This window comes from Calliphora vicina, chromosome 3 (genome assembly GCF_958450345.1).
Source record: "Calliphora vicina chromosome 3, idCalVici1.1, whole genome shotgun sequence".
NCBI classification, from domain to species: Eukaryota; Metazoa; Arthropoda; class Insecta; order Diptera; family Calliphoridae; genus Calliphora; species Calliphora vicina.
The window spans coordinates 56,580,535-56,607,328 of NC_088782.1; the positions used below are offsets into that span (position 1 = coordinate 56,580,535).

The window sequence follows — 26,794 nt, forward strand, 5'->3', positions numbered from 1 at the left end:
CGTTAATTTTTTTAATATTTTACTGCTTTACTAAATTAGATATATCTCAATTGTTTTACCATATAGAAATTCGTACTTCAAAACATAGATAACCTCTCCATATTCCTGTTATAGTCCTTTCAACTTGGGTCTCAAATATACTGATATATTTTTTCTAAGAATGTTATATAGCTGCCAAAAAAAAAAATTCTGGGGAACGTCTTCGTAAAAAAATTGTAGCCGCCAGCACCCGCCGAAATACTTTTTCTTTAATTTTTACGAAATGGAATTTCTAGAAATATTTATTTATTATTGATTTTTATATATCTAGACCCTACTGTAACTTGAAATATAGTAAATACATATATTTTTAAAAATTTAGTTTCAGAAACACATGAATACGTATTTTTTTAATTTTTTATTAACGATTTTTATGTGTATATCTAGACTCTACTGTAACTTGAAAAAAAGTTTATATTCATCTTTTAAAAATTTTTTGGAATCGAAGATACCAATTCTATATAAAAAGAGCGCCAAATAATTTTGTCCACCTAGATTATGATTTGGAACCACAGAAACCAGTGGGATTAGTTAAAGAGTGAAAGTTCAAGTTATCAAGATTTGGCTATTTTTTTTTTATTCGATTCGAAATTTTCAGGAGATGGTTTGTAGAGAAAAAAATTCCGGGTAAAACTCAGAAATTTTTTTTTTTTGAGTCCAGTCAACTATAAAAAAGCTCCCTAAAGTATGCAGTACAAATTTAGATATTTTATTTGCTAATAAATAAGAACAGGCACAGAACAGGATTGGAGAAACTTGAAGAACTAACATTAGTAAATGCAACCGGGCGAAGCCGAGGTGGTCAACTAGTTTTATATAAAAAGTATGTCGAACCAACAAATAAATAGTTGCATTTTTGGAAATGTCTTCAAGTAATCCTTTTTTTTAACAAAAGTAACTGTAAAATATGTCGCGTGCTAAATCATACTAAATCATTGTACAAAAAAACGAGAGCAAATATTTCAATATTTCAAATAGAGTTAGTAAAATTTTATGTGAAAACGGAAATAATTATTTGTTACAAAAAGTCCAATTTCCATGAAACCCTCTATTTTCAAATAGGTCTAAACTATAATATAGCTACAATTGTAAAAAATCTCATAACTAAACATTTGAGCATTAACAACTCTAAATCATATTGACATACATACATAACTATTTCAAGTCTACTTTACTTACACTATATAAATACAAGCAGTTATTCACTAACAGTAACAGTTGACGATCAATTACTCAAGAAGCAACAACCAGTATTTGTTTATATCATTTAACCAAAACACAGTAAACTAATCAATAAAAAATGGCTTTTAAATTTATTACCTTATGTGCTTTATTGGCTGCTGCTAATGCTGGTTATGTATCACCTGTTACATATGCTGCTGCTCCTGTTGTAAAATATGTCAATCCGGCCGTAGATGCTGTAGCTTCTACTCAACAAAATGTTGTGCGATCATTTGGTGGCACTGTATCATCTTACTCCAAATCAGTGGATACTCCCTACTCCAGTGTTCGTAAGACTGACACACGTATCAATAATAATGTCTATACTCCAGCTGTTGCCAAGACTGTGACCTATGCTGCTCCTAGCGTAACTTATGCCGCTCCAGCTGTTTACAGTCATGTGGCTCCTACTGTTGCCAAAACTGTGTATAGCCAAGCCGCACCCACAGTTGCCAAAACCGTAACCTATGCTGCTCCAGTTTATACTCATGCTGCTCCTGCTGTTACTAAAACTGTCTACTCTCATGAATCTCCTTTGGTATACTCTCAACCTGCTGTCGCAAAAACTGTTACATACACTGCTCCTACTGCTACCACTACATACAATCATGGACCTGCTGCTACCACTTACACCCACAATGCTCCCGGAGTTTCTGGCTATGGTACCAGCCAAACCGTCCATTACTCTCCCGCTGAAGCTGTCTCTCATATGAGTTTTGATGGTTTCGGTACTCACTGGGGTTTCTAAGTAGTCTATAGCTTATGATTTGTAGTTGTTAATACTTTGTTGATTGTTTGAATTATTATATTTTTCTAATAAAGTTATATGTAACGAATATTAATTGTCTTTTATTTAATTACTACATAGTAGGGTATGCATTCGAATAATGATCGTTCGATTAATCGAACAATTTCATACCAAAATTATTCAAAGAATTTAAAGATTACTATTTTCAAATAATGATTAATTCGACAATTTTTATGAAGAATAATCGAATAAAAAATAAAAGTAGTAATGCCGTCAATGATATTCACAATAACGAATGGATTTGACACAATTCCTGGTTGGCGTTCACGTTTTCCCATACAATTTGCAGTAGAACCAAACGATGTTTTTCTCAGAAATACTGAGAAATAAATTGTTTTGAGTCATCCTGGATTTTTTTTAGAATCTAAAATTGTAGGGTCCAGATACGACGGATGCAATGCGAAAATATAGCGGTGAAGTATTGACTGAATCGCAATTATATATAAGGCAAGCTATACATATGGACGTTAGTTAGTTGATAAAAATTTCAATGTTAAGAAGATAATAGAGAATGTGATATAGAAAAAGTTTTCAACAGTGACATTCATGAAATAAATGAAGGATATGATATTAAAATATATATAAGTGTTGTTACTAAATGTAACTTTAGAGGATACAACTTTATGTACGACTTGATAAAGAATAAACTTCTTATTTTACATTATTTAAACAAATTTTAATTATTTGAATAATTCGATTAATTTCAAACATGTAATTGAATTATTCGAACAAGTTCAAATCTCTTATTCGAATTATTCGTTCTATTCGAACAAGAAACAAGTAAGAAAGTATTGATTTTCGAAAGTGGGCCTTATATGGGAGCTATGACCAATTATGGACCGATCACCATTAAATTAGTTCGTATCATTTATGTCTATATTAAAGTTAACCATGTTTAATTTTGTGTGTATAACAACATTTTTAAGCGATTTATGCACGTTAAAGTGATTTTCGGAAGCGGGTCTATATTCGGGTGGGTCAAAATGTTTTTTTCTTATATTTTTGAAAGGCTCAGAGATAAAAATGTGCCAATGGTTTAGCTAATATGTATCTAAAATTTTATTGCATTGTTTTAAGTTTTACTCCTCCGGATCGGGATTGAATTTTTGGAAAGAGTAAATTTTTTACATCACATTAATAATACATTTTTATGCGAAATACTATTAACTACTGATACCAATATAAAATTTTACCATTCATATCCGGATTCTTACTGTTACATTTCAGCAGAACACGTATTTACATATTATTTTTTTTTATACGAATACCCTAAAAATCGAGTTTTCTACATATTTCGATAGATTAGGGGAAAAGAGCTATTATTTATTTGGTTTTCATAGAAGCCATCGTTATTCTAAAACTGATATAAATATGGGAAAATCGTCAATACCTTCTGTATCTGTTAGACGAATGAAGGTTATAATACGAACATATCATTTAAAATGTAAAAATCTTATAAAGTCTCACCCGAAAATTCTTAAAGAAAAGTTGGAAAAGATCCTTTGTGAAAGCAAGACTTTGTTTGATATTTCGGCATGTAAGTGCAAAGATTTTCGGAAATGTACTTGCATTAAAAAACAAAAAATACCAGCAAGAGAACGAATTTTGATAACATACCAGAGAACGGTTACACAAATGGCTATAAGTAGCCAGATACTTATATTGAGCAGAGCTCTGAACTTGAATATGATCAGTCAGATTGTGAAGAAGCAGAACAATTACAATTACTACCATTAAAATCTTTTTCTTGCATACGGGTGTATATTCGTTTATTAGAAAAACTGAATGAACTGCCATTCAGACACCTGTTTCAACATATTGATGGTGGAACATCAAGGCCACAAACATGTTTAGGAGAAATTGGCAAAGAACTTGAAAACTTTAAAAAAGGCCAATAGTGAAGTTTCAACCAATTCTCACGAACTTACCAGAGCTTTGCGTTGAAGATATAAGTGTAGACCTTCATCTTTATATTTCAGTTGAGAACAAATCTAACAACTATTGCAATATATATTGTAAAGGTTTACGTTTCAGTGTGGGTTTCTAAAAATTTCTTCCCAGCTGTAAAGACGGACCTCGACACTTTTTGAACTAATCAAACTTAGCAGATATTTACCAACAACTTTGAAGGTTTGTCGGCCCAGTCATTCAAAGAAACAGTTATTTAGCAGATCCTGAAAACTTATTAATTATAATGTTAATATATCCCCAACAACATATTCGTGAATTAGCTGTCCATCGAATTTTGAAAAGTAGATTCACATCGTCAAATAAACTACTGCTGTTTCAGATACCAACGATAAATTTTAATGCTACATCATACTATGACCTTTTGAAATGGGATGAATATATTACTGAATCACCTATATTAAAATCTGAAGATAAAAAAATCTTCTTCTGTTTATTGAAGATGGAAACAACGGAGGAATTGAGCTATTTCAACCCCTGTCATACTCAAGCGGTAAAGAGAGCAGTCAAAGCTGAGTACAACAAAACAACAAGAGAACGATTCATCAAAGCTCATATAGAATCAAGAAAATCAATACCAAATTTTGATAGCAAAAATAATTTTGTCGCTATATGAACACTTCATTATTATTTTGATTATCCTTTCTTTCACTTCTGTAAACATTTTTGTAATACTTTTTTTCTCTAAATATTTAATATGTTATATGTAGGGGGCGGATTTATATGCAAATGCATGTTTTTTCTCGAACGTCCAAATACAATGTAGACCAATTATCTATCCGAATCGCACATTTTGCTGCAAAATGGCATCGATTTGTTAGTGCATATTTTTGCATATTTTATTGATAATGCATATTTTGTTATATTTTACTTCAAAATGCATATTTATATGCATATTATGCCAATTTTTAATAAAAATATAATTTTTTGTCATTAATGGGCAATACATTATTTCGACAACAATTTTTTTTGTCGAATTTATTATAGAAATAGCAGTAGATAACATTTACTAACTAACTTCTTTCGACATCGAGAAACTGGCATTAAGTTCTTCATTTCTTTAACAGTAATTGAAAATTATCATTTCAAAACATTTTTCTTCAAAAAAGTTTAGTTTTTTTAAGTATCAAAAATTCATTAAATGTATCGAAAAACATTCATATTTGTTTTAATTGCAAATTCGATTTATAAGAGATTTCGTTATCGAAAGATTCACATACACAGTTACCGCTCCAGACATTTATTTCTACGAGACTTTCGTAAACTAGTGATTTTGGATAACTTAGAGACACTATAGATTACATAGAGACACTTAAGTGATAATTGTCTTTATGCTAGATTCCATGGGATGTATAAAGTAACCAATTGACTTCTCTGTGCATTACAAATAGCACGTCAAATGACCCAAAATATATAAATTGGAGTCAGCCAAGTGATCAGATATTATTTCCCTCTATAAGGGATACATTTACTAATTGCTTAATTGCTTGGTTATTACGAGATAAAAATTAAGGTTGGATGCTACTTTACAGCACGATCAAAATAGAGAAGCTCTAAAGATTATGGCTTTAAACAAGTATTCATACCAAGATATTACAATTAATATATCGTCCATCGTTTTTTCAGAAGAAAAATTATTTTAAAAATAGTTTTAGAACTTTAATTGTTTAATTCCTGGTATAATTTAAAGAGCTCTAACTGCTGCCAACAGTGTTGTGTATTTTTTTGGACATTTCGAATTCCATACTTAATTATTTTATGTTTCTGCACAAAAATATAAGTGCATATTTTTTTAATTTTTAGGTCATATTTTGTTTTTTTTGAAGCATATTTTAAGCGCATATTTTCCAATAATAAATGCATGAAAATCCGCCCCCTAGTTATATGTAATTATAATTTATTTCTATTTATACAAATAAATACAATTACCTAGAATAAACATACTTATCATGCTCTATTGTCATTTTCAATTACATTTTTGAAAAATTCAACATGAAACCGGAGGCAGAAAATTATTTCCGATTGCAGCCAAACTGGTGACATGAAAATATTTATAATTTGGCTCATTTTTGACACCGTCAACACGGGTGACCAACCCTAGTCTATATGGGAGCTATGACTAATTATGGCTCGATCGTAACAAAATTTGGTGACATGAATTTTGTATATATAAAACTTATCTGGAGCGGAATTTGTGGAGATAAATGTATAAATTAAACATTTATGACCGATAAAGTCCACTTTCGGAAGGACATTTGTATGGGGGCTGAAATAATGGTCAGTTTCAATAGGCTTGGTCCTTGGGCCGAAACAATAATATGTACCAAATTTTATAAAAATATCTTCAAAATTGCTACCTGTACTCTGCGCACAAGTTTTACATGGACAGCCAGCCAGCCAGCCAGCCAGCCAACCAGACGGACGGACATCGTTTAATCGACTCAGAAAGTGATTCTATGTCGATCGGTATACTTAAAGGTGGGTGTTATACTACTATTTTTGGGCGTTACAAACATCTGCACAAACGCATAATACACCCCCCCCACTATTTTGGTGTAGGGTATAAAAATAGAATAATTCGGGTCCCCTAGTACATAGTCATAATTCAAACTGTAAAGTAGAGCAGTGGAATATATTTCTATTGAGATATCTTTCAAAACAAGTAAAGGTGCTATATTCGGCTATGCTGAACCTTACCACCTAAATAATACGGGCACCGATTGATGTAAATTTGGTATAAAAACTGAGCAACACTTTGTTCCGAAAATATTTTGGTTGGACCGATTTTGTTCATTTTCAACACCAAACATTTCTGATCCACAAATAATATTTTCAGATTTCTTTAGCCCAATCCTCTAGGCGCACTCATTACTTAAAGTTATTCTCGGAAGTGGATCTTATGTGGGAGCTATGACCAATTATATACTGATCTTTTTGCATACATATAACCGATCTATATAAAATTTAGCCTCGACATAAATATTTATAAGATATGTTGGTTATTTTAGTTTTCGAAAGTGGACTTAAAAAATTTAGGTACGGCTGTTTTTCTTTACATGTGTATTATTGATGTCTAATTTCAAACTGAGATATATACAAAATCCCGAAGTAGAGTTTTTTCATACATATTATATATCTGTGTAAAATATTGGTTCGAAATCGATATTTATAACATAGGTAGGTTAATTTTTTTTTCGAAAGTTGTTCTTCTTCAGAATCTATGAACAAAATATAGTTGTGTGATTTGTTTTTACACGGAACTTATTTTTGCACAGATACTCGGATAAAATGAAGCGGGTGAGGCAAAACTTCCCAACAACTTTATTCTAAATACATTTTAACAGCTATTGTAACATGTGGCCGAGCCTTGTAATGATAAAATATTACGGTTTCATGTGCGGGCGCATATTATGGGCGCTTTCAAACGAATCAGTTGCGTTCGGTACAGGTTCACAGTGATGGTCTGGGCAGATTTCAGCATAATAGATTGGACCCATCTGCTAACACTAAATACAGATACTTTCCTTAGAACCATGGATATTTGTTTTTGGCGTCGATTCGACTGCTTCGCCGGGCTTCACATACGATCTCATATGCTTCGGGTTATCTTAATGGATCCATTTTTCATCGCAAGTAATGATTCGCTGCATAAGTGATTTTCCTTTAAAGCGTCTAAAAAAGGTGCCCTATTTTGAGACACCCAGCACCATTATTACAGGGTCTTTAGAGTCCGTCGTCAAAACCAGATGTCTAATCCTGTTTCGAATGTGAAATTTCATGTCAATCGGATCAGCCAAATTGAAGTGGTAGAAAACTTAAAACTGATACCACCAAAGACAATATTCTGAAAGCCGGGTTGTATTTTCAAAAAAATCAAAGTGGTTTAGAATATTCACAATTATTACAATTTATCTCACTGTATATTAGAGTTCGTTTGTGACCAGGTCACTTCATTTGATTTGCGGGTATTATCATTTTTCTGTAGGTTTTTGCGTAAATAAAAATAATGGCGTCCTTTTTTTGGAAAATTTTCACAGTATTAGGAATCCCATTCTGAGTCCGTAACAGCTCCCATATTGATATTAGCAATTATATTAAAATACAATAGAACTGACATAACATTACAATGCATTTTAATGGTTGTGAATTTACTAACAAAGATTTCATAAGTTGCTTGCAGCCAAATTCAACCATAGATAATTAAAAATAGATATTCATACACAAATATTAATTCTGAGCTTTGTTTAGTGTATAAATACACACAATTATTTATCAACAGTATCAGTTGACGATAAATTACTCAACAATCAACAACCAGTATTTGTTTAAATTATTTACCCACTTTTACACTAAACATCACAATAAAATGGCTTTCAAATTCGTTACTTTCTGCGCTTTATTGGCTGCCGCTAATGCTGGTTTTGTATCACCTGTAACATATGCCGCTGCTCCAGAGGTAAAATATGTTAATCCTGCCGTAGATGCTGTAGCCTCCACCCAGCAAAATGTGGTAAGATCTTTTGGCGGTACTGTTTCATCATACTCCAAATCAGTGGATACCCCCTACTCCAGTGTCCGTAAAATGGATACACGTATCAATAATAATGTTTATACACCAGCTGTTGCGAAGACTGTCACCTATGCAGCTCCTAGTGTAACTTATGCCGCTCCAGCTGTTACCAAAACTGTTGTAACTCCCACAGTTTACAGCCATGTTGCTCCCACAGTTTATACTCATGCCGCTCCTGCTGTTACTAAAACCGTCTACTCTCATGAATCTCCTTTGGTATACTCTCAACCTGCTGTCACTAAAACGGTTTCATACTCCGCACCTACAGCTTCGACCTCATACAACCATGGACCTGCTGCTACCACTTATACCCACAATGCTCCCGGAGTTTCTGGTTATGGTACCAGCCAAACCATTCATTACTCTCCCGCTGAAATGGTCTCTCACATGAGTTTCGATGGTTTTGGTACTCATTGGGGATTCTAAGTAGTATAAAACTTATGGACTTATTTGTGTTAATACTTTGTTGATTGTTGAAATAATGTTATTTAAGAAATATATAAATTAACACTGAAAAAGTTGAACGTTTTTTTTTTTATTTATTTATTAATTTTTATTATAACAACTAGTATCTGCTAAAACTAGATAACATTGTAGATCACCACATGAAATTTAAATCATCTAAGTTGTTTACCTATTTATTCTTGGATATCTGCAATATTAGCTAAATATCCTTGTCTTCATATACTTATAAAGGTGGAAAAATTGGAATTGAATACAAAACAGGGCTGAGTTTTATACCAAGACCTATAATGATTTTGTCATTGCGTTTGTAAACTATGGACATATTTATTGTATAAATAAAAAGGCTACATATTTCCAAAATGATTTGCTATTTAAAATATAAGTATTTTCATATTCACGTTGTTCGTATGAAAAACAAATAGTTCAGTCAAGTGAACAAATTTTTAAAACCGATGTCTGGCTAAACAGGTGTTTTTTCTCATCCATAAAGCTATTGTTCTTTGAAAAAAATGTCAAAAAAGTTTTTGATTTTGCCAAAAAAATCAAACAATTTTTTTTTTAATTTTTCTTTTGAAAAATTTAAGAATTACCTAACTAAACTATTTGGGACAATTTTTGCTAAGATCAATGGGTAATAAGCAGGGAAACCAAAATATGCAAATGCATGTTTTTTCTGGTGAGTCTAATGAGCACATGGATAATATATTTACATGTTTCAGAACTATTTAAGAATTTTGCCATCGATTTGTTAGTGCATATTTTTGCATATTTACCCTTAAATTCATATTTTTGCATATATTTGTTTTAAGATCATACTTATGTCATATTTTTGCGTTTTTAAAGCATACTTTACTGTTTAATAGCATATTCTGACTCTATCAAAAACAAATTTTGTCTTACTTATTTTTCACTGTTGTGTTACAGGTTTTTACTTCCTTTGTTTAAAATTCAAAATTGAAAAATAGATGGCTTTTCACCAATAAAAAAATTTAAAAAACAAATAAATTATTTTAAAATTGAAAAAAAAAAAAAAATTAAATTCGAAAATTTTTTTTTCCAAAAAATGGAAAAAATATTTTTTGTTCACCTAAAAATAATTAAAATTTTTTATTTTGAAGTGTAATTTGGTGAAGGGTATATAAGATTCCGCAAAGCCGAATATTGCTGTCTTACTTGTTTTAATATAAAATAAGCACTATTTTAATAATAGCGCCATCAAAATATCAAATTTTAGTTCTAATTCAAACTTAACCGTTCTAAATGTTAAAGAAATATTGTCTTTTAAATTTCCTCCTGTAACATCAGTTGATGTCGAAGGAACATTTTCTATAGGTCTGTTCATTTACTTTCCCAGTAAATACTAGCAACGAGAGAATAAAATCAAAATTTACAAAATTACTCTTTTAAATTCTCAAAAATAGTAAAAAGTAAATGAACGATTTTCCAGTAACTATTGTTTTATACACACAATTTTCTTATTTTATTCCTTTTAAAATGTAAAATACTCACATTTTCTTCAATTTAAATTTTTTAATTCTTTTTTTTACATTCTTTCATCACAAAAATAAAATTGTAAATAAATAAACAATAACACAAAACATATGAAATATATGATGCTAACTATTACGAGTTCAAAATAGAACTTGTAATAGTTTGCAACGAGAGAACATTCTGTAAAATTTTAGTTTTCTCTACTTGCAAGTTTTTGGAGTTAATGAACGCTTTCCCAGTAACAATTGTTACTAAATAGTAACAACTTTTAGTTATTGAACATAGCTTATGTATACAAATGTTTTCAGATCCAATTGACAACGATTTTTATTTGAAAATTTAAGTCAATTTTTTTTGGTTAAAAATTATGTAAAGTTTGTTTTTTTAAGAGCATATTTAAAGCGCTTAAAACGCTTTTTTTAGAGCATATTTCCGGTTTACCTGGTAATAAGTTACATGGATGTGAAAAAACTCCTGTTTGGCCAAAATTAGGACCCCCTCTAAATCAGAGAGTTCTTGACCGATTTTGTTGAAAAATTGTGTCTAAACTACTATTGAATATGACTAACCATGGGGAAATACTCCATATAGAAAAATCGTTGTATCAAATTTTATGAACTTCAGTCCATAATTGGTCGTAGCTCGTAGGGTGATCGATTTTTCGACATTTTTTAGAAACCGGTTTTCGGTTTCTTCGAAAAATTCCAATTTAATATAAACCGGTTTCGGTTTTTTTATAATAATCGGTTAACTGTTTTTTTTTTTTGGAAAAATATTAATACGCCTAGAAATAAGAAGAAAAAGTTTTATTTATTAAAATAGTTAATAGTGATTAAAAAAAATTGGATTACTTCTTTTATCCTTCACAAGGTCTTTGAGATTTCAAATGTCAACAACTACGTTAGGTTTTTAGAAAAAGAAATTGACAAAAATAATACCTATAAACTTGTTTGGAGGTATTTTGTTACGCACAATTAAGTTAAATTTTTTCAATATATTTTTGGTAGCTCTAATATATGTACATCACTCTCTTTTCATGATACTTGCTGAACATTATACTCTACTGAAAACTGGGATTCCCCTGGTAAATACCAAAGCTAAGTTTTTCTTATCCTTCTTCGGTCTTCGGTAAAATTTTACACATTTTAAAAATTAAAATTGAATTTTTTAAAAAAAATGAGTGGTTGATATTTTTCATATTTTATGACTTTAATTTAATTTAAAATATCAACAACTACGTTTTTCTATTTGGGAAAAATTTGACCCGAAGATCGTTAACGTCAGTAAATTTGAAGACCTTATGAAGGTAAAATAATATCTTAGGAATAAGTAAAACACAGTTCAAACTTTCTAGATCACTTGTGATATTTATCTTCTAAAATAGTTGAAGTATTACTAGTTCGCCTATATAGGACCTAGAGGAACGGACTTATGAGGTGAAATTTTCCCGAAAGTAATGTAATTAAAAATGTGTAATCCTAATTAAATTTAAAGCTTTTATTTTGAAAATTTGTATTGGAAGCTATCAATCAATTTTCCAGCATTCTTTGCATTTCAGACATACAAAATCGTCTTTGAAGGTTTCTCAGCTTCAATTCGTATGGTACCCAATGTATTTGCTTTTGGATGAATCCTGCTGCATGGCAATTTCAAAACGTTTGCATGCAGCAGGATTCATCCAAAAGCAAATACATTGGGTTGTGGCCAATGATTTTGCAAGCTCTTCTTGAGTGTGACAACAATTTTTGTGGAGTACACCCAGCGAAAAAGTGAACACATCCGTGTACAATAGTGTATCAACCCCGTAGTGTACAACTTGTACACGAACGGCGTCAATTTGACAACGAAAAAATGATACCATTCCGTTGCGGAATTGACACCATCCGTTGTCGATTGGACAACGTTCGATTACGATTTTATAACAGACCGTTGACAATTCGTCACCGTTCGTGTACGAACGTTGTCAATTTGACACCATAAGTTCGACTTGATACCGTTCGTGTACGATTTGACGCCTGACAATTTTTCCTTTCTATTTTTTGGTAATTAATATACATATGTACATAACAATTTCTTTATTTTGTATATTTTTTTGAATACAATACTTATAAATACTTAAATATAAAATAAATATAAAAACTATAAGTTTCCATTTGGAGTTGTATGTCGTCTCTCGATTCGGTGGTCTTCTCTGCCTGGATCATCACTGACTTAACTGCCGGGATCTGCATCAACACAAATTCGCAATCAAACACAATTACACTTTCTTTTATGTTTTAGTTTTTAAACCATTTATTTGCATCACTATTACCCTTTATTATTTATTCAAATATTTTTATGTAAATAAAATTAAAACAAACTTATAAAAAGCAACTCACGTTGAAATGCGTCGCGAATAATTTAACAACATTGCATTGTCGATTTGTACCCGTTTGTTTACAAATTGAAAAGTACGGTATCGAAAAAAAGTGACGCCGTATGTTGTCAAAATGACACCAAGCGTTGTCGATTTTGCAGCGTCGTTCTTCCCTCAATGCCTCCTATTCTTGGTATTCAAACTTTTTTGGCTGGGCTTTGTGTCAAAATCACCACTTCTGGCGTGACGTTATCTTAAATTATCATTAAAATCAAATCAAAATTTTACCGTTAATTTTTTTTGTTTACTCTTTTGGATTTATATTAAGGTAGCTGCTGTTATATCAAAGGTTTTTCGGTAAGAGTGCTTTAGAACAATTACTCCTAGAAATATAAATTGTAAAGAGAATATGCCCTTAGAAATAAAACACAACTGACCAAAGCGAAGAAGTATCTCGCCATCGCAACCCAGGAAAGCTTTGTACTCTTTTATTTAGTTAATTTTGAATATTTAAGTTAAATAATACAAGAAAGGAAATACTGTTGGTTAACTTTTAATTTTTCGGTCTGGGTGGACTTTTCGCCCAAACTGGTGGAGTTTCACCCAAACTTTGGGTCCCAAAGCTTTGGATCAAAATTTATTAATATCTTTGTATGGACCACTATACATATTTTGATCCCAATATGATTTAAATGCATGAATCTTGGCACAGCCGAACATACTTGTTTTATTTAAATGCAAAAAAGAAGAATTCAAAGAATTTTAAATAAATAAATCCAGAAAAATTTAGTTATACAATCAAATGTAGTATCAAGGTTATATTAGATATTTACTCTAGCAAATACCAACAAACTTTTGCATATAAAATGTATTGAATAAAACTTTTTGAGAAACAAAATTTCGACATGCATATTTTCCACTTAATTTATTTCAATTCAAGTAGAAAATATATTGTAATAAAAACATAAATTATGATGAGAAAACAAAAGCACACAACAAATATTTATAAAAATAATCGCACCCTCCTATTAAGGTAAGATGACAATTGCGAGAATGAAAACCAAAGGAAAAGAAACACAAAATACGCCCTATGGGGTGCAAAAGAAAAAAAAAAAAACTTTTTTTATTATGATTCTTAAAAGTTTGGCAAATACTCATTCATACATATGTATATCTAGATATATTTCTTTTTGTAATGCTTTTGTTGTTTGAATAGTATGAATATGATGGTAGAGATGCTCTACATTTTGGCAAATGGTAAATTTTTCTTTTTATGGCTGATGATGAATATTTATTAGAATTTCCAAAAAGTAAAGAAAAACTTTTAAAAAACTTTCAATGCAAACATTCATACATCCTAGTAATGAAAATTGAATATTCAGTGCAGGAAAATGAAGAGTATTTAATAAAAAAATTGCTTTCGTGTTTAGTTTTGCGAAAACAGATACTCTAATAGTCTCTTAATATTACAAAAGACTTGACTTTGAGTTCATTTGTACTTTTTGGCAAATTGATATTAATTTTACTCTAGAGTAACATCAAAAAACAAGCCAGCTAGATATATGTTACAATTTGAATGTGAAAGATATAAAGCATAATAAGTAACACAATAATGATAATTGAAACTTTTGAATTATAAGCTGTAAACAGTGTATTGTTTTCAATAATAAGTACTGGCATACATAATATGTTTAAGCCTAAACAATAATTTCAAAACCGGTTGACAATATGTGGTTAAAAAAAAGGTTAATAAGAAAGATACCAATAACAATTAAAGCCTTTTCTTAGATTTACACAAAATATAAGTATGTAATTTAATTAGCTATAAAATTGACCCTGAATTAATAAAGTTTTGGCAAATACAATTTAATTATAACAATTTGGCTTTCAAAATCATATAAAAACTGAATTGCAATTAGTTATCAATATCAGTTCTCCATTTCAGCTGCTAAAACAACTTACTTACCATGGCTTTCAAATTCATTACCTTCTGCGCACTTTTGGCTGCTGCCAGTGCTGGTTATGTATCACCCATTACTTATGCTGCTTCACCTGTAGTCAAGTACGTGAATCCTGCCGTCGATGCTGTTGCCTCTACTCAACAGAATGTTGTGCGCTCTTTTGGCGGCACTGTGTCTTCCTACTCCAAATCGGTACAGACTCCCTACTCCAGTGTCAGTAAAGTAGATACCCGCATTAGCAATAATGTCTATACGCCTGCTATTGCTAAAACTGTTACATATGCTGCCCCTGCTGTTGCCAAAACTATCAGCTATGCTGCTCCCACTGTCACTTATGCTGCTCCAGCTCCTGTATATACCAAGACTTTGGTTTCAGCTCCTGTTCACACTGTCAACACTTATGCTGCCCATACTCCCGTCGTGTACTCTCATGCTGCTCCCGTTGTTAAGCAAGCCATTGCTTACTCTCCAGCTGATACTGTAGCTCATGTGTCCTTTGATGGTTTCGGTTCTCACTGGGGCTATTAAATGTTTTTTTTTTAATTTTTTATTATTTGTATCTCTTTGTTGTGCTGAAATAAATTTAGTTTGTTGACTTTTTTCAATCTTGAATAATTAAAAATTTATTGTTTGAATTTAAACGACACAATATTTCTAAAAGGAATATTAATATATTGGGTCAAGCGTAGCTGCCTATAAAAAGGCCTAGAATTAAGAGAACTTTCGACTAGAAATATACTTTAGTACAATTGAAGGCAAGATTAGACGAAATAAATACTTACAATTGAGGAGAAAAATTTATTACAAAACAACATACGATTAAGTGCAAATTGTAACAGCAAAAGGTTCAATAATTCGATTAGATTCGATTTTTTTGTTATAAAAAAATCATGGAAAATTGACGGCAAAATTTTTCAGATTTATTACTTTAACGCAAAGCCACATATAAAAGGAACAAAATGAAATATCGATCAAAAGAATCGCATTTGCTTACAAGCGTGTACTTTGAGTGTCAATTTTACATGTGAGGAGCCGCAGAACAAAATGTACTTATTCGCATCTTTTCCAAAATTGGTTTTTGATATTTTTATAATATTTGGGTTGAAATCTTTTGGAAAAAATCAAGTCAGCAAAATTTTTTTAATTTTTTTACTAAGTAAATGGGTTCGAAAAAAAATTTGTGCTTAACAAAACGTACAACACTAGTATAAAACGAAAAAAAAAATTATTTTATTTCAATGTGTAATTTGTTTATATGTATATTAGATCAGGATTAAAAACATTAATTTAAATCGTATAGTAAAAAAAGGCATAAAAAATAAACTTTTTAATTTTGTTTTTAAGAAAACGTACTTTTTTTTATTTTTTAACAAAAGGTTTTTTCCGATATTAAAATGGTTACATCCTTAATATTTAATGTGGTGACTTATACCAGTTAGATGTATCTATTGATAAGTAAGAAACTTGTGACCATTTCCATGTTCATGCAGTTTTTTAAGAGGGCGAAATAAATAAAACTCATTTTCCCAAAAATTTTAAATTTGCGAAAAAGTACCTTTTGTTCTGCGGCTCCTCATGTATTTTGTTTCAAATTTTGCCATTAATTGGTCCGCTTTTTCAAAAATATAGGTCGTACTTTTGGACCGAATGGACTTGAATTTTTTTTTTGTTAGTTAGACAAATAAATTACTAATAACATACAAGAGATTTCAGAGCATCATATCAATTATGGATATAAAAATAAACGATTTTTAACCCTGCTGTTAGGTTTCAAATTTTTTTTTATTTTTTATTTAAATTAGCAATGGTTTATCGTATCAACTTAAAACGTCAGCTCAGGTATTTTTTTTTCTATTTTAATGCTTTTAGTTAGTTTTTAGGTATTTAGGATAGAATCGAACAGAAAAAAATTAAAAATTACAAATCTTAGGTTAGGACCATTTTGGTCCATGCAATGTATTTTATTCTTTATATGAGTAAAAGTAAGAAAATATAATTATGGCTTATTTTTATTTTCTCAGCAAGATGAACAAATTGTTTTTCGATTCGATTTGCATTCAAATCTATTGCACATAATGCATTTGGCATTAAGTTTGGACTTACATCAATTGCAAATTGCCCATTTTCTAGTAGCTAAAATTTTTATATCACCTCTTGTAGATGGTACACTATTTGATTACAAAGCTTGTTGTTGAGTCAATAGCTCTGCTGCAAATTTATTTTTAGGTTTGACTGTCTGGTAGTTGTTTGAAAAGACAACATTTTACCAACTATTTGATTTTCATCTAGTGCTGTAGTAGCTAATCATTTGATCTTCAGTATCAACGCCTCCTAAGATAGATAAAGAAAACTATTCTCACAGAAACGATAAATATTGACAAAAAATGACAAACTCTTAGTAGAGTTATAATAATAAACGATTGCAGGTATGTTTTTAAAATTATTGCAGTCGATCAATATAGTACCTCTATTTTTATGGCCGATATACGAAACAAGTATTGCGATTTCACTGAAAGCAATTGCGGATGTATATATAGGAACTTTTTTGGATATAAGCAATTTCGGTGGAAGTTTTGTTTTCCCGAATTGTTCCCATATATGTCCGTTTCCTTTGTAATATTTGTTTCCCTAACTCAAAAGAAATAAAGTTAAAAAACTTAAAAAGAAGAGTTTCATAATTGTCCCAAAACTCAAACTTGTCACTACTTTTTTGTTGTCTTCTGTTGACAACATCATCCAAGCGGAGAGCACTTGTTATCATTTGAAAATTATCCTAGCTCTTACTACACTGGAAAATGTGCCAAAACTTGCATCAGTCAAACCATGCAAATCTTCGTATTTGCCACTGCAAGTGTAATTTTCTAAATCTTTCCATTTGCTTTCAAATTTAAGTCAACCATATTTATTCGTATTTTTAATGATTATTTTCACACCGCAAAGCGTGTTGAAGCTCCAATGTGATGTGGTAAAGGAATTGCAATCTATTGCATTTAGTTTTTCGAAATGTATAATGAATCTACACCATAATCTGCCATTTTCTTCATAATTGTTCATTTCACATTCACCAATATGACTTCACACTTTCAAAATTTTCATCTAATATGGACGAAACTGAAATATCTGAATGACTTTCATTTAGAATTTCAGCAATAGAACTGATAATACTTCGTCGGTTTTCAATTTTTTGTTATCCACATTTATAAATATTTAAAATGTCTGGTCAAAGAGTTTTATGTAAATTTTTTTATGAAAATTACAAAGTGGACCAAAATGGTCCCTTACTTAAGATTCGTAATTTTTTTAAACCTAACAGGGTTAATTTAAATATTTAAGAAATAGTTGATTTTTGCTGTTTTTTGGGCGAAAAGGTGACTTAGTTAGCTTTCTTTATTAAAAAAACTTTCTTTAAGAACATATAATAATTTTATGTTTTTCTGTAAGATACCTTACGGAGAAGCTTGTGGTGTAAAAAACATGTTCTATTTTTAGAATATGTTGTCTCTACGCCCTTCGGAATTTGACCAATTTTATATCAAAATTTCAAATTTGGCCCACATGTTCTAAAATCCCAAAGTTGGGATCGGAAAATCGAAAGCAGCTTTGGAAATCTTAATGTATTCACTATTTATCCCCAAAGTATTTTCGCAGCCCTGAAAAAAATGTGGACCCTATTGGCAAAATTGTAAAAAATACCATTTTTGGAATTTTCGCTTAAATTTTTAGGAATTGCGATTTTTTTTTTACAATTTATTATTTAGAATGAGAAATTTAAAAAACGTTGAAAATTGAGTATTGTTTATAAATAAAGATTTTATTACATATTTATTGAGTTTCAAAAACTAAAATTTGTATCAAAACTTTAATAGGATTGCAAATATTTGATCCACATTTACTTCGAACTATTTTTTTTGTTCTTACAAAAAAAAATTCAAGTCAATATCTCAATTGGATTCAAAATTATGCCACTTTAAAACTACGTCCTTCAAAAATATTGCTTTTTGCAATAAATTTTGATTCTGCCACACTGTGCATTGTTCCGGCCTCGCTATATTTTAGCTAAACTTCGTAGTGATAAAATTAATTCGTTTTTAGCTCAACTCCGTACAATAATGTGTTAAGAGAAGTATAAGTATTGTTTAAAATCCTACATTTTCAAGATCGATAGCTAGTTAGCAGAAAAAAAGCACGATCGTTTATTACAATACAAGAACGAAATCATTGCCGAAGGTCCACCAGCACTAAGCAATGACTCGCTTTAGAACAAAAAGTATGACCAAAGTTTTGACAAAAAACTTAGCGTCTCCTCAATAAAACAATAGTGCATAAGCATATACACCACTATTTTTTTATTGCATAAGAATCTACATAACTGATTCTATATGTGGTCAAAATTTCGTGAAATTCCACCCACAAAGTGTGCTAAAGGAGCAATTGAAATATTACTTTTGTTCTAGATGTCTATTAACGCAAAAAATTTAAACTCAATTATTTCGAAATGGCAAAAAAATTTTACACTATTGTTTTATTAAGGGGACGATAGTAGTCTATTTTTCCTTAAATATTTCGAAATTTTAGCTTTTCAAATGTTTAAGTTTTTAATCCAAAGTTTTGCTAACTTTAACAATTGTATCTATATATAAATCAAATTGCAGCAATATCAACTTTTCTGTATTAACAAATGTAGGCTTAATTTAATTTTGACCCAACATTGACTTTGTTATTTTATCTTTTACTTTTTCTTCGTTTCTTATTTCGTTGGCGTATTAAAAATAAGATAAATTGATTCATATCTTAACTTCGAAGTGTGCAAGTATGTACTCGTATATAGCCAGGTTCTCTTACATTTTTTTTATATTTTGTATTGTATATATGAATGTATCTGAGTAATAAAAATTAACCTTATTTGCGATGCTTGTTAATTTGATTTGAAGTTTATCGTTTACAAGAAAACAATTTTTTATTTCCTTTCACTTGACTTTACGTTTTGCTTGTAGACTTTTGTAGTCTGCAAATACGTAGTCATCAGTTAGCGTAGTCTATGCGTATGTGAATACTTGTGAGTGTATTTCTACGACTATATAAATGTAAAGTTGAGACGAGGCACCCTTAACGTGTCAGCAGAAAAATGTGAGCCGATAAATCAACTGTGTGTAAAGTGAAAAAATGAATACTCGAAAATCGATGTGTGCGGCGCTGTAAGTCATGAGATGTGTTCACTTGACTGTGTATAATGTGTCAGGGCAGAGGTTTAAATAACTTAAATGATGACGGAATCAACAGTAAGGCTAGCCATGGAAAAAAAAATACATGCTGATTATGAACATAAGTCAGCAATTTAATTTTTCTACCACCACCATCAAGATCGAAATTATTATGGTTCTGAGGTGAACTCTGGTCATGTTGGCAGCACATTTTCTTCTGTTATGTCATTTTATGCCCAGCCTTTTGTCACGTTCCTCATGTAAAATGATTTAATTTATTTAAAGAACTGCACACAAAAACATTTATGAATTCGCAGTGAAAGAAAAAGTCAATATTGCAACTCGTATGTGTGTTAGGATGGCCCTTATTTCGATTCCCCCAAGGCCTAAAATTCCACAAAAAAGTGCAGTACGTAGTAAACGTTTAAAATGACTACACTCTAGATTCCTTAGTGACACATAAGAAACAATTGTCTTCACGCTAGATTACATGGAATGTATAAAGTAACCAATGGACGTCTCAAATTATCCAAAATATATATGTACCTTGGAATCAACCAAGTGATCTGATATAGTAGCTTCTATTGCTACATTGACCCAAAACTCTAAACTTCAAATCAAATGTGCATCTTCTAAATGTTATTAGATTTTGCTAAAATTGTAAGCATTTAGTTTTGAGATGACAGAGACTTTGGAAGCATCGAAAATCCAAAAAGTACCAAATAAGGACTTCCCTAGTATGTATAAGTATTTTGCACAGACAATGCTAGTAAAAATTTCCGGTTGTAAGAGTTTATAATCGAACATGAACAATTTAGTTTTTATCTTTCACTTTACAGATTGATGAAGTGTAATGGTTATGAAGATGAGTGTGAGTACAACAATTTACCAGGATGGTTATGAATATGAGTTCGATAGGTTATTGATAAACTTAAATGGAAAATAGAAAAAAAAAATAAATCCTAAATATGTATAAATTTTTTAACAATTTCATGTTCTATTTGAGAATAATACAAAAAAAAATAAATGAAACAATCAACAAGCTGTTTTTTATTACTTTTTGATTTTCTATTGCACTTTAACTACTTATATAGAATTCAACATTCCTTGGAAAAAAATAAAACATAGAAATAAAGGGAGATAGTAAAACATTGAGGGCGTTGGTTGGTTGTTTGTAATCCACAAAACTTTAATTTCCCGTAAAAGCTTGCCAACTATAATAAATTATTCATTATATATTTTTTTCCGTTTTTTTGCAACTTTTTCGTTGTGGTTTTTTGTCTACTCTTTCTTTGCTGTGCTCCAGCAGCAGCACACTGTTTTTCTCTACAGACTGACATGTTGATCCCTTTAAGCAGAAAATCATCTACTGCTAAGGATATTCACACACTCACACGTATCTATATAGCAATGGCAAGTCCTACAGAAAGAAGTTGTTGTTGTTTGATGGTTATTGCCTAGAGATTTTTACTCGTTTACACCTAATTTGATTTTATACTCAAGGATGGTTTACAATACCACTGGCACTGTGGTTGTGTTCTAGCAGTTATTTTCTTTATTTTCATTTACTTTTTTTTTTTTGCTGCATTTTTCTACGTCGCTTTCGTGGAATTTTCAATATTTTAATTCTTTTTCTTATAGTGCAAAAAAAATGTATTATATTTTGGTTAGGGTATGTTCTCAGTTAAGGAATTAATAGGGATTAATAAATATTTTAATATTTAAAACCCTATTTTGAAGTTATTGTAAATGTTAAATAATTTTGGAAAGAAACAATCATTACATGCTAAAGAATTTTGGTGTATAACACTTAAATATTGATGAACGGGAAGTGGTTTCTCAAATCGTTTTTTTAGGCAAAATGCATTTTTCTCCAAAAAATTAAAAAAAACTGCTTTAGAATTCTCTTCTAACTCAAGCAGTTCTTAATGGATTTGAACCTAATTTATGCATTGGAAAGCCTATTAAATTTCGAAAATGTTTCTTAAAGCAACATTGCCATTTTGTTCGATGGTTTTTTATTCAAAGCATTACAAATTCAGATTTTCAAATACGAATTTATATTATATACCCTTCACCTTCGTGTCTGTCTGTTGAAATCAATTTTCTGAAGACCCCAGATATCTTCGGGATCCAATTCAATAATTCTGTCAGACATGCTTTCAAGAAGTTTCCTATTTAAAATCAGCAAAATCGGTCCACAAATGGCTGAGATATGAGGAAAAAACCAAGACAACCTCGATTTTTGACTAAGGATTACTAAGTCATTAATATAGACAATACGGATATCTAATGCTAGATATTTCAATGACCTTTGCAACGACGCATAGTGGTATGAGAAAAAAAAGAGGGAAATAAATCTGTAACTTCTAAACCCTAAGTCCAATTTAAACGAAATTTCAGTAGGACACCTCGGGTATGTTCAATTTTAAAAATGATCATATTTCTTCGTTTGTGTTCCGATTTCAAAAAACTTACATATATAGAATCTTCTCATCGAGTACTACATAAAACCTCTCAATTATCTCTTATAGCTTAGCAGATATTCGCATTTGAAAATTAAATTTTCAACATTTTTATCCACCCCACTCCAATTTTTTGATGACCGCGGTTCCAAATATTTCCCGATTTTCTCCACTTCTTTTTATAGTATTAACAACAGATGTATATATCAAATAAGGAAAGAATTGGTTAAAAATCACGGCTGAGTCCAAAGTTACATGCATTTAAATTTAAAAAAGGCGATTTTTCGCTATTTTTTGGGGAAAAAAGTACGTTTATTTTTTTAAGTTATCTAAAAAATTTCTAAGAGGATGTATAATGAATTTGTACTTTCTGAAAAGCCAACTTTACTTCAAATATTTTAAATGAAAAAAAAATTATAATTTTTGATACCGAGGGGACCAGGTCCATTCAAAAAATGCCTATTTTTTATGTAAAATTCAACTTTAGAGCAAAAATTTTCAAATTTTTTTTTCAATTTGAAAAATTTGTATCTATGCCAAAACTCATTAAAAAGCATTTTTTGTCATATTTTTCAAAAAAGTATTCCATGAATTTGTTAATTGTCAAAAGTTATATACATTATTGGAAAGTAGACAAAATCCTCTATCCATTGGTTTATAACATGTTATATATACGTTATATGTACTATAGTAAGTTGAACCTAAATTGAGTCAAAATCGAAAATAATATTTTTTAACCCGATTTTTTTTTTCACCAAAAAAAAAAAAAATTTAAAAACAAATTTTTTTTTCCAAATTTAAAAAAAACAAGTAAGAAAGTATGGTCGGTCAAGCCCGACCATATAATACCCTACACCAAGTAAATGAGTAAAAATATTTTACTTTTAAAATATCAATAATTTATATTTTTGAGTGATTTTTGGAAGTGGGCCTTATATGGGGGCTATGACCAATTATGGACCGATCACCATGAAATTAGGTCGTGTGATTTATGTGTCTATGAAAGTTTACTATGTTGAATTTTGTGAGTATACCAACATTTATGCACGTTAAAGTGATTTTCGGAAGTCGATATAGCCATGTCTGTCTGTCCGTCTGTATGTTGAAATCAACTTTCCGTAGCCCCCAAATAACTAACATACATGTTTCATACATCAATATATCGGAATTCTTCCGGCTCGGTATTTAAAATCGACAAAATCGGCCCACAAATGGCTGAGATATAAGGAAACCTCGATTTTTGGCATATTTTTTGGCGGCATGAAATAACCCCCCAAAAATAAAATGAAATAACCGCCCAAAAATTAGTACAGAGAGCAACAACAACGATTTTTGGGGAGTTATTTAATTTTTTGGGGTATTATTTCATATTTTGAAATGGGGGATTATTTCATATGAAATAATACCCCAAAAAATCATTATGAAATAAGTCCCCAATATAAATTTTGGGGGATAATTTCATTTTTTAATATATAAAGAAAACTTAAAATCTGTAAATTATGTCCCGATATATTAACAAGATGTATTTACCATTCACAAACAAAAAGTTTAAGTGATAATTTCGCAGAGTTAAGATCGTGATAATTTCACAGTGCAAAGAAAGTTGTAAAGAGTAAAAATAAATTTTGAAATTGAAACTGGGTTCAGAATGACTTTTTTTGGTTCAGAATGTCAAAAAGTCGGTATACAATAGTACCAGTAAATAAGAGTACAGGAATAAAACTCGCCAGGCAAGAGTAAGTATGATAACAGCTGGTAATTGCTTACTTGCTTGTTATTTGTTAAAGGCTCTTAATATAATTAAGAATGAATGCGAAGATCTTGGAGAAATATTAAGGGCCATACCTCTGCAATGAGATTAACAATATTTGAGTTGTATGTTAGTAAGTAAAAAAATATTGTTAGTAAAAAAAAATAGCGCGATTTTTTTATTTTTTACACAATTTTTCGCCTGCATTGATTGCTTGATTACAAAATATTACACTAATTCAGAATATATTTACAAATCAATATTTTAACAAATCTCATTAAACCCAAATATATTTCGTATGCAAATATAGTTTATTTATTTATAAAACAATTTATTTTATTATAAAACAATAAAAAAGTTCAAAAAGTCTTATTAGTTTAAAACTTTTTTGTTTGAAAAACAAAAAATATGTGTTTAAACTAGCGGACATTATGACAATATGACCTAATAGCAGACCGTTTGCATCCCCTAATTATTTTTGATCACCTTCACTGTGTTTGGGGACATATTTCATTTTAAAAATTGGGGTTCTATTTCATATGAAATAAGAACCCAATAATGGGGTGTTATTTCATTTCTGTTTGGGGTATTATTTCATTTCATTGGGGTCTTATTTCATTTTCAAAATTGGGGTTTTATGGCATATGAAATAAGGCCCCAAATTTTGGGGGGGTTATTTCATTTTATTTTTGGGGTGTTATTTCGTGGGGGGTTATTTCATGCCGCCATATTTTTTATCTATATCTGGATTACTAAGTCATTAATATAGACAATATGTATATCTATTGATATGATAGATATTTCAAAGTTCATTGCAACGATGTATATAAGGCTATAGTAAGTTGGACCTACAATGGGTCAAAATCGGGAAAAATATTTTTTGACCCGATTTTTTTTTTCATCAAAAAACTTTTTTGTCATCAAATTTATTCCCAAAAAAATTTTTTTTTTAAAAATTTCAAAAAATAAAAAAATTTAAAAAAACTTTTTTTTGAAAAAATTTAAAAATTATTTCAAAAAACAATTTTGAATAAAAAAAGTTTAATTTTGTTACTTAAAAAATATTTAAAAAAAATTATTTTAAAATATAATTCGGAAAATCGGGAAAAATATTTTTTTACCCGATTTTTTTTTCATCAAAAAATTTTTTTGTCATAAACTTTTTTCCCAAAAAGAAATTTTTTTTTTAAAAATTTAAAAAAAAACATCGAAAAAAATTTTGTTAAAAAAATGAAAAAACTATTTCGAAAAAAAAAAATTTTTGAAAAACTATTTTGAATAAAAAAAATTAAATTTTGTTTACTTAAAAAATATTTGAAAAAAAATTATTTTAAAGTATAATTCGGTGAAGGCTATATAAGATTCGGCACAGCCGAATATAGCACTCTTACTTGTTTTTGTATAAAAAACTCAAATATTTTAAATCGTTATAGTCTACGATTTTATGGATCACTCATATTCTAATTTAGAATTTAAAAATGTTAAACATTCAATAAACATTTAATTACAGAAAAACTTTAAAATCTGTTGGATACATTCATTCTTTACCATCGGGAGGAGAAGTTATATTAGGCAATATGAAATCAAAACGTTTATTTTCTTTACAGGGTGTTCCAAAATTCGACACAGCTGTTTTGTTTTGATATTATTGCTCCTAACAAATCTACATAGTATATTCAAATTATTTATTTAAATTGTCTAATAAATTATTGCATTATTTTAATCAAAACACGCTTTAAAATCTGAAAGTCAGTTTCACAAAAAAGGTCCCTTAATGCCTCAGCACTCAAACTTATTTACATTAAAAATAAATTTATAAGTTGGATTTAAATCCTAATCTTAATTTAACATAATTTTTACATTATCTTAAGATATAGCGACACTTTGTGTCAAATATCAATTCAATTATTTTCTCTACAAATAAATCCCTGGCAAGAATAAACACACATCTAAAAGTTTTCTTATTTTCCATGAGTTTAAAAATCACGGAAGGAATATAATACTCATGCCCACACTATCACTGAAAATGATAAAGTGTAAGGAAGGATAGAGAAAAATAAAGAATGATGCTATAAGCTGGATGTCAAATTTAAAATGATTAGCAAGGATTACACGCATACTTGCCTTGCGGTAACTAACTAAGCAACAGCGCAACAAATAAACAAACAGAATGAAAGGAGAACGGGCGGGCGGGACAGCCAAACTAAATGACTGACGACGGAGTACCAAGTCAAACCATAAAACAAGAACAAGAGATAACGATAATGTTACGATTATTGCCACCCAAAAAATGCCCTCTAGATATTGAATTGCATCGTATTGGCTTTCAAATTCTCTGGGTATGAGACAAGATGCTTGGCTTGATTATGGATGGTTGTGTGGGTTTTAGTATCAGCGATTGAGTTTTCTATATTAGTGTCTATGTGTGTGAGTACAGTTTTATAACGGCACACAGTGTTGTCTGTCATTTGCAGTTGACGTTTGTGATTTTAATCAAAT

The 26,794-nt window shown here is 30.1% G+C and overlaps 3 protein-coding genes across 3 annotated transcripts; all 3 read left to right on the forward strand.

Moving 5' to 3' along the window:
- Positions 1–1,339: 1,339 nt before the first annotated feature.
- LOC135954789 (cuticle protein 76-like) lies at positions 1,340–2,077 on the forward strand. Its single transcript, XM_065505023.1, has one exon. It carries the CDS (start codon positions 1,340–1,342, stop codon positions 2,006–2,008), a length of 669 nt encoding a protein of 222 aa, XP_065361095.1. The 3' UTR covers positions 2,009–2,077.
- A 6,325-nt stretch (positions 2,078–8,402) lies between these two features.
- LOC135954790 (cuticle protein LPCP-23-like) lies at positions 8,403–9,032 on the forward strand. The gene has a single exon (XM_065505024.1). It carries the CDS (start codon positions 8,403–8,405, stop codon positions 9,030–9,032), a length of 630 nt encoding a protein of 209 aa, XP_065361096.1.
- A 5,853-nt stretch (positions 9,033–14,885) lies between these two features.
- Positions 14,886–15,501, forward strand: LOC135955851 (cuticle protein 67-like). Its single transcript, XM_065506219.1, has one exon. The coding sequence runs from the start codon at positions 14,886–14,888 to the stop codon at positions 15,405–15,407; it is 522 nt and encodes a 173-aa protein (XP_065362291.1). The 3' UTR covers positions 15,408–15,501.
- The last annotated feature ends 11,293 nt before the right edge of the window (positions 15,502–26,794 follow it).

Bases quoted from the DNA above. Each gene is read 5' to 3' on its own strand.
- LOC135954789 (XM_065505023.1), top strand. From the start codon at position 1,340: ATGGCTTTTAAATTTATTACCTTATGTGCTTTATTGGCTGCTGCTAAT.
- LOC135954790 (XM_065505024.1), top strand. From the start codon at position 8,403: ATGGCTTTCAAATTCGTTACTTTCTGCGCTTTATTGGCTGCCGCTAAT.
- LOC135955851 (XM_065506219.1), top strand. From the start codon at position 14,886: ATGGCTTTCAAATTCATTACCTTCTGCGCACTTTTGGCTGCTGCCAGT.